The 13,514-nt window shown below is 45.4% G+C and overlaps 1 protein-coding gene across 1 annotated transcript; it reads left to right on the top strand.

The window, feature by feature from the left end:
- Positions 1–5,950: 5,950 nt before the first annotated feature.
- On the top strand, positions 5,951–12,206 carry PEBP1 (phosphatidylethanolamine binding protein 1). The gene is made up of 4 exons (XM_037511086.2): positions 5,951–6,153; positions 7,273–7,382; positions 8,069–8,169; positions 11,217–12,206. The coding sequence occupies exons 1-4, from the start codon at positions 6,019–6,021 to the stop codon at positions 11,432–11,434; spliced, it is 564 nt and encodes a 187-aa protein (XP_037366983.1). The 5' UTR covers positions 5,951–6,018; the 3' UTR covers positions 11,435–12,206.
- The last annotated feature ends 1,308 nt before the right edge of the window (positions 12,207–13,514 follow it).

Raw genomic sequence — 13,514 nt, 5'->3', positions numbered from 1 at the left:
TTTTATAGAGGCATGTTTTATTTATTTGTTTGTTTGTTTGTTTGTTTGGTTTTTTGTTTATACATGCATTGGGTATAGTCAGAAGCGCGGGAGGGTGAGAGAATTCACCAGAGTCAGAGCGGGGAGCAGAGCAGGCAGAGGGACCGAAGTACACTGCTGAGGGGAGCAGCGGGCGGCTGGAGAGGTCTGCGCGCTATGTGGGACCCTCCTCCGGTGACCGGGGAGCAGACATTGAACCGGCGCTGCAGAGGCTGCGGACAGCTTCGCAACCCAGCGCTCAACCGCTGCACCACCGGGGAGGCCCTATAGTATGTCTTATGTGGATCACGTAGTCTACACATCACGTTAGAGAGATTAAAATAAACTTTGTGGATAGAAACATTAAAAGCAAATGAGGAGGTGTATACCTGGTTGATCATTAGGTTCTCTCTTGGCTTAAAAATCCATCAGCCAGGTCATCCTGGTGGTGCAGGGGTTAAAGACACAGCACTATCAAGCTATGCCAGCCACTGCAGCAAGAGTTTGATCCCTGGCTGGCCAGGGAGCAACCTACATCATGCTGCAGACCTCTCCTGCCTTGCCCGCTGCTCCCCTCAGTAGTGTATTTCAGTTGATCTGCCTGTTCTGCTCCCCACTCTTTCTGGTGAATCCTCTCACCACCTATACCTCTGGCTTACACCCCAGTTCTTGTATGCATAAATAAATAACTATTTTAAAAAAAATCCATCAATCAAGGAGGCCACACCCAGTTTGGAATTTGAACCCTGAATGTTCTTTGACCCAGTAACTCCCTCCTAGGATTTTATCTTAAGGTTGAAAACAAGTCACCAACCAAGAAAACACATATGGGTATGTATCAAAGAATACACATGCAGAGGGGTTTCTAGAGCATAAAGTGAGAACACTTTAAAAGCTCCCAAATGGGGGTGTGTGTTTGTAAACAAGCAACAACCCACACAACAAACTCCTGTGCAGTCATTAGGAATCTTGCTGTGTCAATTATTTATAGACATGAGAGGAGAAAGTGAAGGCAAATTATCCCACAGCATCAATATATAACTTGAGTCAATTCATCTTGAATACACACTTTTCATGTATACATAGTCACATTTATATACATAGAAGGAAGTCTAGAAGGAATACAGCCAGATGTTCATTACTTATGGTTAGCAGGATTACTAAAGGTCTTTGATTAATGAATTTTATGTTTGATTATTTATATTTCTGAGTTTTTATATAATGAATATGTAATGCTAGCAATAGCTGCCTACATGAAGGTACATGAAGCAAATCATATGTATTTCATTTAATCCTTACAATGATCATGATGGGGTGTTGGTAAACCCATTTTAAAGATGGGGAAACTGAGGCTCAGGATAAGTCATATCCTTTATGAGTTTCCTTTGCAGTTGTGACAAAATTATCACATATTTATTGGCTTACAACCACACAGATTTATTATCTTAATGTTCTGGAAGCCATAAGTTTGAAGTGGGTTTCACTGGGCTCAATTCAAGATGTCAGTAGGGCTGTGTTCATTCTGGAGACCCTGGAGAATCTGTGACTTGGCTTTTTCCAGTTTTTAGAGGTTGCTTGCATTCCTTGGGCTATTGCCCTTTGCTTTATCATCAGTTAGCAGTGGCTGGTAAGGTGCTTCTTACATTGTTTCACTCTGGTTCTGACAGTTATGCCTTCAGAACCATTGATTACATTGGACCCATCCAAATAATCCAGGATAATTTCTTGATTTTTAAGATCAATTGCTTAGCAATCTTAACTCCACCTATAACCTTAATTTGCCTTTGCCAGTTAATGTAATATGTTCACAGATTCTGGAGACTAGGGTGTGGATATCTTTGAGAGGTGATTCTTCTGCCTACAACCCTCACCCTAGGTTTCATAGGTAGTAGGTGATAGATCTGGATATATTTGAACTCATTCTGACTCTCATATCCAAGCTCTTATACCATGCTATGTGGATGATCTTTTGTGTACTGAAAACATTTAAAAATCTCTTATATGTTAAAAAACAAAATTCCTTTCCTGTTCTTTGGCCTTATTCAGCCTTATTGCTATGTCATCCATCTGTCCCATTCTAGCAAAACTGGTCTAGTCACTGACCCACAGTACCCTAAAGCCCCAAGCTTGTGTCCTGATAGTGTCTCTAATCTTGGGAGTGCCATTCTTGATGGGATCATCACTCTGAGAAACTGATTACAAGATGGAAAAAATTGTTCAAGGAATTTATTAGGGAAAATGATGTGACAGAAAATGGGAGGGAAGGAATGGGGACAGAGGTAGTGAATGCTATCTGACCCCAAGTGCAGGAGAGAGGGAAGGAAGCACCTTAGTCTTGATGTAGTTGAAGGAAGCAGGCCAGCCCACCCTGACTACAGAGGGACTCTGAGCCTCCCAGGACCTGGTCTGCCTTAATATCCCTGCAGAGCATCTGTGGCTGTGGACAGCTTGCCAAGTTATGGCCTTGGCCTAACAGCAGCTGGGACCCTGGTCAATTTTACTACTCACTATTAGAGGTCTGAGAGGCTCATTCTTGTGGGGACACTGTGTAACACCTTAGTTAGGGGAAAGCTCTTTAAAGGGTAGAGACCATGCCTGTCCCCCCCTCGTCACAGTACTCCTGGTTAGAGTGTGTTAGATGCACATGCATCTGGCCATCCTGCCTTGACATAAGCCTCAGTTTATCTATCTACTAAAGGAGGATAATGGCAGTAGCTCCCTTGTGGGGTTGGGGTAAGGATGAAATGAGACAGCTAGTGTCAAGACCTTTGCTCAGGGTCTAGCAAGTGGCAGTAGTTGAAGGTCAGTAAGCCAGGGGCCTCATCATTGTAGCATGCTGACATGCACATAGTAGGTGCTCAATAAATGGCTATGGTTGTCATTGGAGCACACATATAGTAGGTACTTGGTAAATGGTATGGTCATCATTGTGAGACAGGGCAAGCTAGGGTTATTAGGCAGTTTTAGGGACAGTGCAGGAGGGGACCTCTGAAGAATTTAGGGAGGCTTCAGAGATAAGGACAACCAAAGAAATATAACCAATTCCATTAGGAAAAACAAACATGCCAGGACCAAGGACAACACTGTTAATGCTGGTCCTGGTTTCCTTCAGGTGGTAAAGGGAGGCGGAGATTGGAGAAATGGAGAGTGGTTTAATTTATGGTCACATTAGAAGGGCAGCTGTTTAACTTCAATGCAGGGATGCCCATCCAGAAGACTGGGCCATAAAAATAAAGATACAACAAATGGGGAAAGACAGACCTACTAAATAAGGAATGTGAAGATCCCCACTCAGTAGCAAATTAAGTGAGACAGCCGAAAACTGACCAATCACAAAGAGACTGGGGCAGCTTTAGAATAATGAGGGAAAAAAGGTATATATTCCCTGAAACACAATTCCCCTTTGGCTTCCTTGCCCCTCCCAGGCCTGGTTCCCTGGCCTGGGAGTCCCACTTTATTTCTGTTCTTTTTCTCCTCAATAAACTTTTTCTTTTTCTAAACAAACTGCCTCTTCTCGCTTGCTTGCCTGAGCGTCTGCGAAGTTCCTGCTGCGGCTTCGTGAGACACCAACCCTGGGGGGTCTAGTGGCTGGGACTCAGCGCTGCCCTGCAGCCTGGGATCCGTTCCTGGCTGGGAGACTAGACCTGACAATTCCGGTATCAATTGGAATGTGCTGCCTGCATATGGCATGCACTCATTTACTAATTCACTAATCACAGTGGTCATTACTGGAGCATACTGACCTGTACAGTAGGCACCCAGTAAATATAGTTTGGTGAATTCCAATCATTGTTTCAGTGGAAGTGGTTCTAGTTCTCTCTTCTTGGTGGAGAGAGAAGCCCAGGGTGATAGGGACAGAGAAAAGGGGCAGATCCAGGTTATTCCATGAGCCTCCACTACCTGATCCATAAAATATGGAGAATAACACCACCTTCCCAGGAGCTAAAGCAAAGTAAGCACTTGCACCCAATAAGCACTCCGTGAAGTCACCCCCACCTCCTAAACTTCCATTGAGCATCTGTGTTTTGTCCCATTCATCTAAGTCATGAACATGGACAGGAACATAGGCTCGAAGAAGAGAAAACTGGAGGTGGTGGTCAAGGAGAGTAATACCAGAGTCATTACTGTCAGGGTGGACAGAGAAGTGCCTGTTGGAGGGGCATTAAGGAGATACAATTTATAGGTCTGGGGATTGTTTACTTGTTAGGGTAGGGAAAAGGCAAGAATGGTAGCCAGGAGCAGAGATACCTGGAATTTCTTTCTACCTTTCCCAATAGGCTTTGTACCCGCCACCTGTCTCCTTACTGCATCATACCTGCCCCAGGCTGCAGGTTGTTTTTCCTGAGGTCATGCAGGGAGTTAGCTGTAGAACCCATTCAGGTTGCCCTCTGCTGCTCGAGGGCAACCTGGGCCTGACATTTATCACTGCTTGGAATTTAAAATTTGTCATTTTATTACTGTCTCTGCTGCTAAACGGTAAGCTCTTTGGGGGCAGGGAATGTGTCTGCTTTTGCTATAAGTTTCTCCAAATGCAGTTTGAGAACAAATGAAGAAAAGAACCAACAACCTTATCAGATCTTGGGGATTGAAGGCTTTGCTTCCAATCTGGACCTAACAAGACAGGAAGTACATATTCTTTGGCCTAACAAGTCCTTGCCTAATAAAACTTTCCTGGAACTTTCTACCAAGTATTTAAATATATAAGGATGTTCATTTCGGTGATATTTGTGAAAGGAAAAAACAACAAAATAGCCTAAATGTCCAACATCAAGAGGTTTGTTGGAATAATTGTGGTAGAGCTAAAGTAGAACAAGCCATTAGAACAGTGAAGATCTATTTTTGATATGGATATTTTATAGTGGTAGTTTAATTTTTCCCTTACTTTTCCTTTTGTGAATAGACAGAACAAAATTATCTATACTCATAGTTTTAACATTGGAAAGATATACCCCAAATTGTTACTGATGTTTACATCCATAGTGAAATAGAAAAAAAAATCCTATTTTACTTCTTTGAGTTATTTTTTTCTGAACTTTTTATAATGCACTTGTATTAATTCCTAATAAGAAATAAAAACAGTAGAGAAGTTGCCCCCCCACTTCCCCCCAGGGGATGTGAGGCTGGGTCCACAATGGGGTTAAAAGGTTAAGATAAGGGCTATTAAATAATGCTTACTCTATTTAGCAAAAGAAAAAAGCATTTGGTGACCACAGTGAGAGCAGTTTTGCTAGAGGGGCCCCACTTGTCAGCAAAATAGGAATAATAATTATGGTTAAAAAAAAGTCATTTCCCAGAAATCCTGTGGGGACCAAGTAGAGGGAAGGAGGCAGGCAGATGTGCAAATATATTTACCAGTTGAGAAAAATGTTCAAAAGTTCGATCAGGCCTTCTAACCCGCAGTTCCCAAAAAGCACGCACCAAAATATGAGGAAATGCGGGCAGCGGCTTACTGTAAGAAGTGCAATAGAAAGGCAAGGCCTTGCCACATCTGAATTTAAAAGTGGGGCAAAGAATCATGCAAAAAGGAAAAAAAATATCAAGGGCGGCTCAATTGCATTTCTTGAAATGATGGCCCTGCACATCATGCCAGTTCCTGCACATCATGCCAGTAACTCCACAGCCAAGGCGAGCGCAAAAAAAAAAAACAACAAAAAACAAAACACAAAGATTAATGCTTTGACCCTGGAGTGCAGGATGCCCCGCGCTACAGCACGTTCGACCAATCGGGGAGTAGCGCGGAGCGCGGCCCGCCAGTGACCGGGGGCGGGGCGGGGCGCATGGCGAGGCTGGGGGCGGGTGCCTGGCGAGGCTGGGGCGCGCGGGGCGGGGCGGGGCGCACGGCGAGGCTGGGGGGCGGGCGCCTGGCGAGGCTGGGGCGCGTGCGCGTCGCGACCGCCGTGCCAGTGCCGCCTCCGACCGGTTATAAGACCCGAGTCCCGGAGCCAGAGTCGGGCCTGCGCCGAGTCCTCCAGCCGCCCGCCCCGCCCCGCGCGCCCCGCGATGCCGGTGGACCTCAGCAAGTGGACCGGGCCCCTGTGCCTGCAGGAGGTGGACGAGCGGCCGCAGCATTCGCTGCAGGTCAAATACGCCGGCGCGGAGATCAGCGAGCTGGGCACGGTGCTGACGCCCACCCAGGTAGCCGAGGCGGGTGCAGAGGCCCGAGGCGGGAGGCCTGCAGGCCGTGGGGCCGCCGTCCCTGCGCGCTCCGGCCGGTCCCCCAGGGCGAGGGGTCGTGCGCCCTCGGCGCCGCCGGCCTGCAGACTCCCGACCCCGGCACGTGGAGGGCGGGCCTCGGTCTACCCCAGAAGCGGATCCACTTCCCCGGACCTCAGGGCGCACGCAGGGCCTGGGCCGGGAAACTGCCGGTCCCCTGGGGCCGGGCCGGGGATAGGGCCAGCCTGGGAAGGAGTAGGCCGTGGCCACCCCGCGTGCCCAGAGCCGCCCTCCCGGACTCAGGATTTTAGGCGTCACTTTGGGGATCAAAAGCTCTGCCGAGGGCATATGACATATTATGTAACTGGTGCTCGGCGGTGCCCAGAATTTCTCCTTTGTCGTAGAGGTGGAGAGCGGGAAGCCCGCAAGGGTAATGACGGGCGTTCGGCGGCAGAAGTCTTGCTGGCAACCGCCTTCTTTTACCGTTTGGCCCCCGAGGCCTGTGGCTCCGCCGGGCCTGGCTCCTCGGTGCCTAAAGCGAAACTCCTGGGGAGCCCGATGACGCCATTGCAAGTGGGCGGTGAGGCAACGTTGTGCATAAATTGCTGTGATATTCATTGTTTTGGATGTTTGAATATAAAGCGCCCGTCTTCCAAGCTTGTTTTCCTGGGGTCCACTGACCACCTTGGCTTTCTCATTTTCTGTGCAGTTTTAAATGTCCCCGTTAATTCAGATTTCACCTTAGCACGTTCCAGGCCATTTCTTCGTCACCAGATCTAGAGACCTCGTCATTCTGGACATTGTAAGCTTAGAATTGAGATGAGGTAGCACCAGGCTTGAAATCCTGACCTACAGCTGTTACTGTTAATAACTTGCTAGGATGCTAGCCCTATGGTGTTGCTAGGGCTAAAATAAATAAAGTATATTAAATATTAAACATCAGCTCCTGGCTCCTAGTTAAGTCCATATGCTTTATTAATAATACACTGTTGTTAATAATCTGCTCTTGTTTTACCTTTGAGGAATCTGAGATCAAAGAAAAGACAGTTGGTTTTCTCGGTATTTTTGACATTTTAACTCCAGGTTGGTTTCTTCCTACAGGTTAAGAACCGGCCCACCAGCATTGCTTGGGATGGCGCTGATCCAGGTAAACTCTACACCTTGGCCATGACAGACCCGGATGCTCCTAGCAGGAAGGACCCTAAATACAGGTCAGTTGGGGGGAGATGGGGAAGTGCAGGTTGTCCAAATATGACCTGATGCCTCTTGTAAGCACCTGACTGGACATGCTGTGCTAGGAGCCGATCTGGTTCAGAGTGTTCACAGCCATGCTGAAGCCAGAATGTGCTCTGTGGCCCCTGCAGCCTAGATCAGGAGTCTAGAAGCAGTACTCAGAGCCAGATCTGCCCCCGGTTTATTAGTGTCCCAAGAGCTAAGAATAGGTTTTTTTTTTTTACTATTCTTAAATGATTGGGGGGAAATTTAAAAAATATTTTGTGACATGTAAAAATTACATGGAATTCATATTTTAGTGTCCATAAAAATAAAGTTTTATTGGAACATAGCCATGATAAAATGTCTCATCTGTGGCTGTTTTCTTGCTATAGCAGCAGAGTTGAGTATTTGAGACAGTAGGACCTGCAAAACCCAGAACATTTACTCGCTGGCCCTTTACAGACAAAGTTTGCTGACTCCTCCCGCTAAGCTCTCAGAGGGAGAGAGGGGCCGGGTTCTCTATTCTGCAGATAGAGGTTTGTGCTGGCCACGAAGGCTGGACTTCTCATCTTGTCCATCACTGTGTCCTGGAATGGAGCATGTGCTCCATGCACACTTGCTGGCTGTGCAGTGGGGGCTGCTATTTTGCTGTGGTACTGATGGTCCTTGTTCCTCCATGCAGGGAATGGCACCATTTCCTGGTGGTCAACATGAAAGGCAATGATATCAGCAGTGGCACAGTTCTCTCTGACTATGTGGGCTCCGGGCCTCCCAAGGGCACAGGTCAGTAGAGGCTGCTTTTGGGGAAGGTGGAATGGGCACCTGGATGCATATTTAGGATTGGTCTAAAGCACTGCACATTTTAGTCTGTTTTCCTAGAGCTTTAGTCTTTTATACTGATGAGTGTCCTTATCCAAGTGCAGAGTTCAGGCAGCTCAGTTCACCTCTAAGCAAGTTGTCTGCCAGTCAGATGCCAGCACCTTGGGTTCTGGTGAGATGGGCCCTATTAGAATTGCCCATCAGCTTCTAGGTCTTTGTGAGCAGGAAGTTGGTAAGACGATACCAAGGAGGCAACATTGCAGAATGTTTGGGGAACAGCTTTCTAGGGTTGCTGCCTGTGGGCTGAACAAGTTCGACAGTCAGTCTTTGCCATGTGTCATCTTTGAGTTTCTAGTTCTGATGTAGAATCTCACAAATGATCATAGTTTCCAAATGAATTATTAAAAATTAAAAATAGGCTTCTTTATAGTTCCAACCTCTTTCTCTCGAAAATCTAGTGTGGTATCTTGAAAAGATTTGGAAGACTTCAAAACTATTTGAAGATTTATGCATACACATTGTATTATGGTAATGTTCTATTATAAAGAGAGAGAGAGAATATTACACTGAAATGCTCCACGTTGGATAAATGCTGTGTAAGTGAATGGTGGGAGATGAGGTGCTGGAACGCAGAAGTTATGTTGAATGGAGCATGGCAGGATGGTAGCTTTTGTAGACATTGTCCAGCCATGAGTCACTCTGAAAAGGGACAAGAGGGCCTCCCTGGTGGCACAGCGGGTTGAGCACAGAGCTGTGAAGCTGTCCGCAGCCTCTGCAGCACCAGTTCAGTTCCCAGCTGGCCAGGGAGAGTCCCACATGGTGCAGCAGACCTCTCCTATCTCGCCCGCTGCTCCCCTCAGCAGTGCACTTCTGTCAGTCTGCCTGTTCTGTTCCCCTCTCTGGTGAATCCTCTCACCCTCCCGCACCTCTGATCTGTACCCCAGTTCATGTATAAATAAATAAATCTTTAAAAAAAAGAAGTTAAAAAAAAATAAAAAGGGACAAGAAGTTCCCTGAATGGAAAGTTGGCCATGGGCCCATGTTTTATCTGTAGGCCCAGAAGCTTCAGCTGAAGTCAAGGCCTCTGATGCACTCATAAGAGGAAAATAAAGGTACATCTTTCCCAGGGATCTAATCAGTACTCTGGGGCAGTCATAAAATTAGGCAATTTAATTATGGGAAGTGCACACCTGAGAATAAAGCAGATCTCTCTAGTAACTGTGTGTGCTCATTAACAAAAAAGCTTCTGTGACTCTCTTTTTCTCCCTTTTGCTTTTTGTTTCACATGTACTTTTTCTTGTTTTCATTTTTCCCAAAGTTCTCATGAGACCTTTGAGCTAATCATTTTCTGACTCCTTTTTCCATAGATTGCTTTTGCTCTTCTTGTATTTATCTACATGGCACCATGCAGTATGCATTTGCTTTTGGTGACTCTTTGTCACTGAACTGCTGTTTGTATCAGCAGTTCATTCCTTTTTCATTGCTGAGTGTTATTCCATTTTGAGAATATACCGCAATGTGGAGAGCCATTCTCCTAGACATTTGGGTTGTTCCCAATGTATGAGTATTATAAATAGAACTGTTAGATTCATTTGTGTCATTTTGTGGGCATGTGTTTCCATTTCTCTTGGATAAATACCTAGGAGTAGAATTGTTGGGTCATAGAAATTGCCTAAGAGTTCTCCAACAAGGTTAAAAAAAATTTTTTTTAAAGATTTATCTATTTATACATATAAGAGCTGGGGTACAGGCCAGAGGTGTGGGGGTGAGAGGATTCACCAGAGACAGAGAGGGGAATAGAACAGGCAGACTGACGAAAAGTGCACTGCTGAGGGGAACAGCAGGCCAGTCAGGAGAGGTCTGCTGCGCCATATGGGTTGCTTCCTGGCCGGGGATCGAACTCATGCTGCAGAGACTGCAGACAGCTCATAGGTTGCGTCTTAACCCGTTGCACCACCGGGGAGGCCCCATGGTTAAAAATCTTTATACTCCAATCAGCCATTTATCAAAGTAGAGCCATATAAGATCCATGTAGACCCATACCATGACTCATCATTATTGTAGCATGTCGCAAGATTTCCTTTTTTAAGGCTGAATGATATTCCATTGGTGTATATACTACATTGTTTTTCCATTCCTCTCTTCACCTCTTGGCTATTGTGAATAATGCCACAATAAATATGTATGCACAAAAAAATAAAATATGATGGAAAAATAGCTTAAAAAAAAGTTCATGGCATCTTTTTGTGTCCAGTACTTAACTGGTGTTTGTAAAAATCTGCAGTTGATAGGGCACTTGCTGGCTGGTTGGAAAATATTCTTTGCTACTTAGTTGGTTAAAGAGAGTTTGAGTCATTTCTTTGAAAGCTTGTCTTCTTAAGGAAGGAGGCTTTGGAGATAAAAAAAATAATGTTGTCATTTAGTCTGTTAAGCTTGATTGTGGTATGATGAGCCCCTAGTTAGTGATTTGCTTTGTCTTTACCCATTTCTCATATATTTTTGTCACTTACGCTCCAGGTGCTTGGGTAGGTTCTGGGGTAAAAGTGGTCCACAGGACAAGCGCCACACAGCTTTGTGGAATTCTACTGAGATTTCTAGCGAGGAGATTAAAATGTTAGAATTTTAGGTAATAGTTTTACTGTGACAGAGTAAATGGGCATTCTGACAGGAGTGATGGAAAATGGCAACAGGGTCCTATTGAAGTTGGACTGAAATTCTGGAGTGGGAAGCATTAGCAGTGATCCACAGGAGGGGTGGGCAGGGCAGGCCCTCTGGCTTCCAAGATGCCCTTTGCACGGTGTGGACTTCATGCTAATCGCAGTGGAGAGCCAGTGGATGGTTTCCAAGCTGTGAGGGAACTGACTCATTCTTCCTGTCTTGGTCATCCCCAGGGTGCCTCTTGTAAAAGGGGTGGTCTGGTCCCTGCAAGGTCACCTTCTATGAAAACGGGTGATGTGTCCATTTCAGATGCCTAGCCATGTGTACACCTTGCCTCTTGCTTCTCCCTTCAGGCCTTCACAGATACGTCTGGCTGGTTTATGCCCAGGATGGGCCGCTGAAGTGTGACGAGCCAATTCTCAGCAATAGATCTGGAGACCATCGTGGCAATTTTAAGGTGGCATCTTTCCGCAAGAAGTACAAGCTGGGGTCCCCGATAGCCGGTACATGTTACCAAGCTGAATGGGATGACTATGTCCCCAAACTCTATGAGCAGCTGTCTGGGAAGTAGGAGGATGTTAGGAGAATGGAAACAGCCCCTGAAGCCCCAGTGTTCTCGAGTTCAGTGATGCATGTAGATTTCTCCTCTTCCCTGTCCCCATTCTACATAACAGGCAGACCTGAGCAATCAGATAGTGGTTTAGAGTGACTACCTTTTGCTTACCTTTTATAATTCTAGAGCATCATTCACCAGATTTATGTTTTGATCAAACTTAAACTCCATTTTGGGGACTATTTCGTAACTGATGGGGGTCATTAAATTGTTACCGTAAGAATAGCAACCCGAATGTAAAGAAAATTCAGCAGCGCTAGAGTAATAATGGAGCAAAACATCAAATAATTCTCTAAAGGAGGTTAGAAAAACAAAAAGATTCCTTGCCTCTGCCCTTGCGAGTCCAAGTCCAGGACGGTGTGTGATGACACAGACGTGTTTTCATGGCCCTCTCTCTCCTGAAGACAACCAGCAGCCGCCATGTCTGCTAACAGTCAGCATGCTACATCTCAGGTTGGTTACTAGGTGTCAGCATCCCCGTGTGCTTCTTAAAGGAGCAGTACTGGAAAAGCAATGGGGAGAGTGGCTTTGACATTGGCTAGATGAGCTGTGGGGCTGGGTGAGACGTTATCAGAAGTCCCTCAGTCCATGCCTGTTAAACTGATCACTGTTTATTGGTCTAAAAAGCCAGTCGGGGGTTGCTGGATGTTGTGTTAATTCTGCTATTTGCTTATAGTTGAATAAAAATAAAAATATGTGGATGAAACAGGCCTCTAGAAACTTTGCTAATTTGGGCATAGGGTTTCATCATGGTGGGAAGTCATCACTGGCAGTAAAGATTGGGATTGAATCAGGAGCCCCACAAAAGGTCCATGCTTATACATATGTCATTAAACTACAGCAGGGGCAACCATTCAGACCCTTGCCCCAAAACACTATTGCTTTTTTTGGTAAGTGGTCCTTTTTCACCTGAGAATAGAGCTGGTTGAACACCTTCCTCATGGTATAGTTGTGCAAAGATACTACAACAATGGCTAAGAAGTAGCTCAGGCCTCTCGGCCTTTCTTTGTCCTATTCATATGAACCGGTATAAAAAGAGGGGAGTCACTCTCATGCTGATGTACCAGAAGAAAGGGGAAGAGGGTTCTGAAGGTTCAGAATCACTCACCTGGTCTGCACTGAAGAAGAAATGCTGAATTAGGCCTGTGCATGCTAAACCAGGCTGGCCTCTCCCCACTTTTTGCAGCAATACTTTCTTCTCTGACATGTTGCTACGTGTAATCTCTAGGGGCGGTTAAGGTAAAGAGTAATTTTTTTTTTTTAAGATTTATTTATTTATACATGCATGCATGTATACATACATACATGCATGCATGCATGCATGCATACATACATACATACAAGCACTGGGTACAGTCAGAAGCGCGGGAGGGTGAGAGAATTCACCAGAGCCAGAGCGGGGAGCAGAGCAGGCAGAAGGACCGAAGTACACTGCTGAGGGGAGCAGCGGGCGGTAGGAGAGGTCTGCGCGCCATGTGGGACCCTCCTCCAGTGGCCGGGGAGCAGTCAGGGATCGAACCGGTGCTGCAGAGGCTGCGGGCAGCTTCACAACCCAGCGCTCAACCGCTGCGCCACCCGGGAGGCCCAAGAGTAAATTTTTTTTTTAACTTTGAAATTCATTTAAAAATAATATTTTGTAAAATGAAAGCTATGAAGAAAACATTTACCCTTTGGCCTTAAAAAAATAATGTGAAGTGACACACATGCTTGGTTAGACAAGTTAACCAGAATAGGAAGAAAATCCTTTCACCTTCCTGGCTCTTTAGCAGATGTCAATTTTCTTGAGTTTTTTTTTTTTGGGGAAAATGTAAACATCCAAATCAGCATATATCTATATATTTATTTAAAAATTACAGTCTTTTTATATATGCTGGTATATGTTGTCTACTCTTTTTTCCCAGCGGATGCATCTACATGCAATAAATCTGCAGTTAAAAGTTCACCATAAATCAAGTTATTTTGAACAAATACTCAATTTTATGGATGTTCCACAAATAACACGTCTAGTCCCCAGCTGTGATTAGATTATTTCTGGTTA

Source organism: Talpa occidentalis, unplaced genomic scaffold, assembly GCF_014898055.3.
Source record: "Talpa occidentalis isolate TD23 unplaced genomic scaffold, MPIMG_talOcc4v2.1 talOcc4.14, whole genome shotgun sequence".
Classification (NCBI taxonomy): domain Eukaryota; kingdom Metazoa; phylum Chordata; class Mammalia; order Eulipotyphla; family Talpidae; genus Talpa; species Talpa occidentalis.
The sequence above is the reverse complement of the archived record's forward strand: the minus strand, read 5'-3'. Positions and strand labels throughout refer to the sequence as shown.

Bases quoted from the DNA above. Each gene is read 5' to 3' on its own strand.
- PEBP1 (XM_037511086.2), top strand. From the start codon at position 6,019: ATGCCGGTGGACCTCAGCAAGTGGACCGGGCCCCTGTGCCTGCAGGAG. The intron at 7,383-8,068 runs GTCAGTTGGGGG...TCCTCCATGCAG, and splicing joins AGGAAGGACCCTAAATACAG to GGAATGGCACCATTTCCTGG. The intron at 8,170-11,216 runs GTCAGTAGAGGC...TTCTCCCTTCAG, and splicing joins CGGGCCTCCCAAGGGCACAG to GCCTTCACAGATACGTCTGG.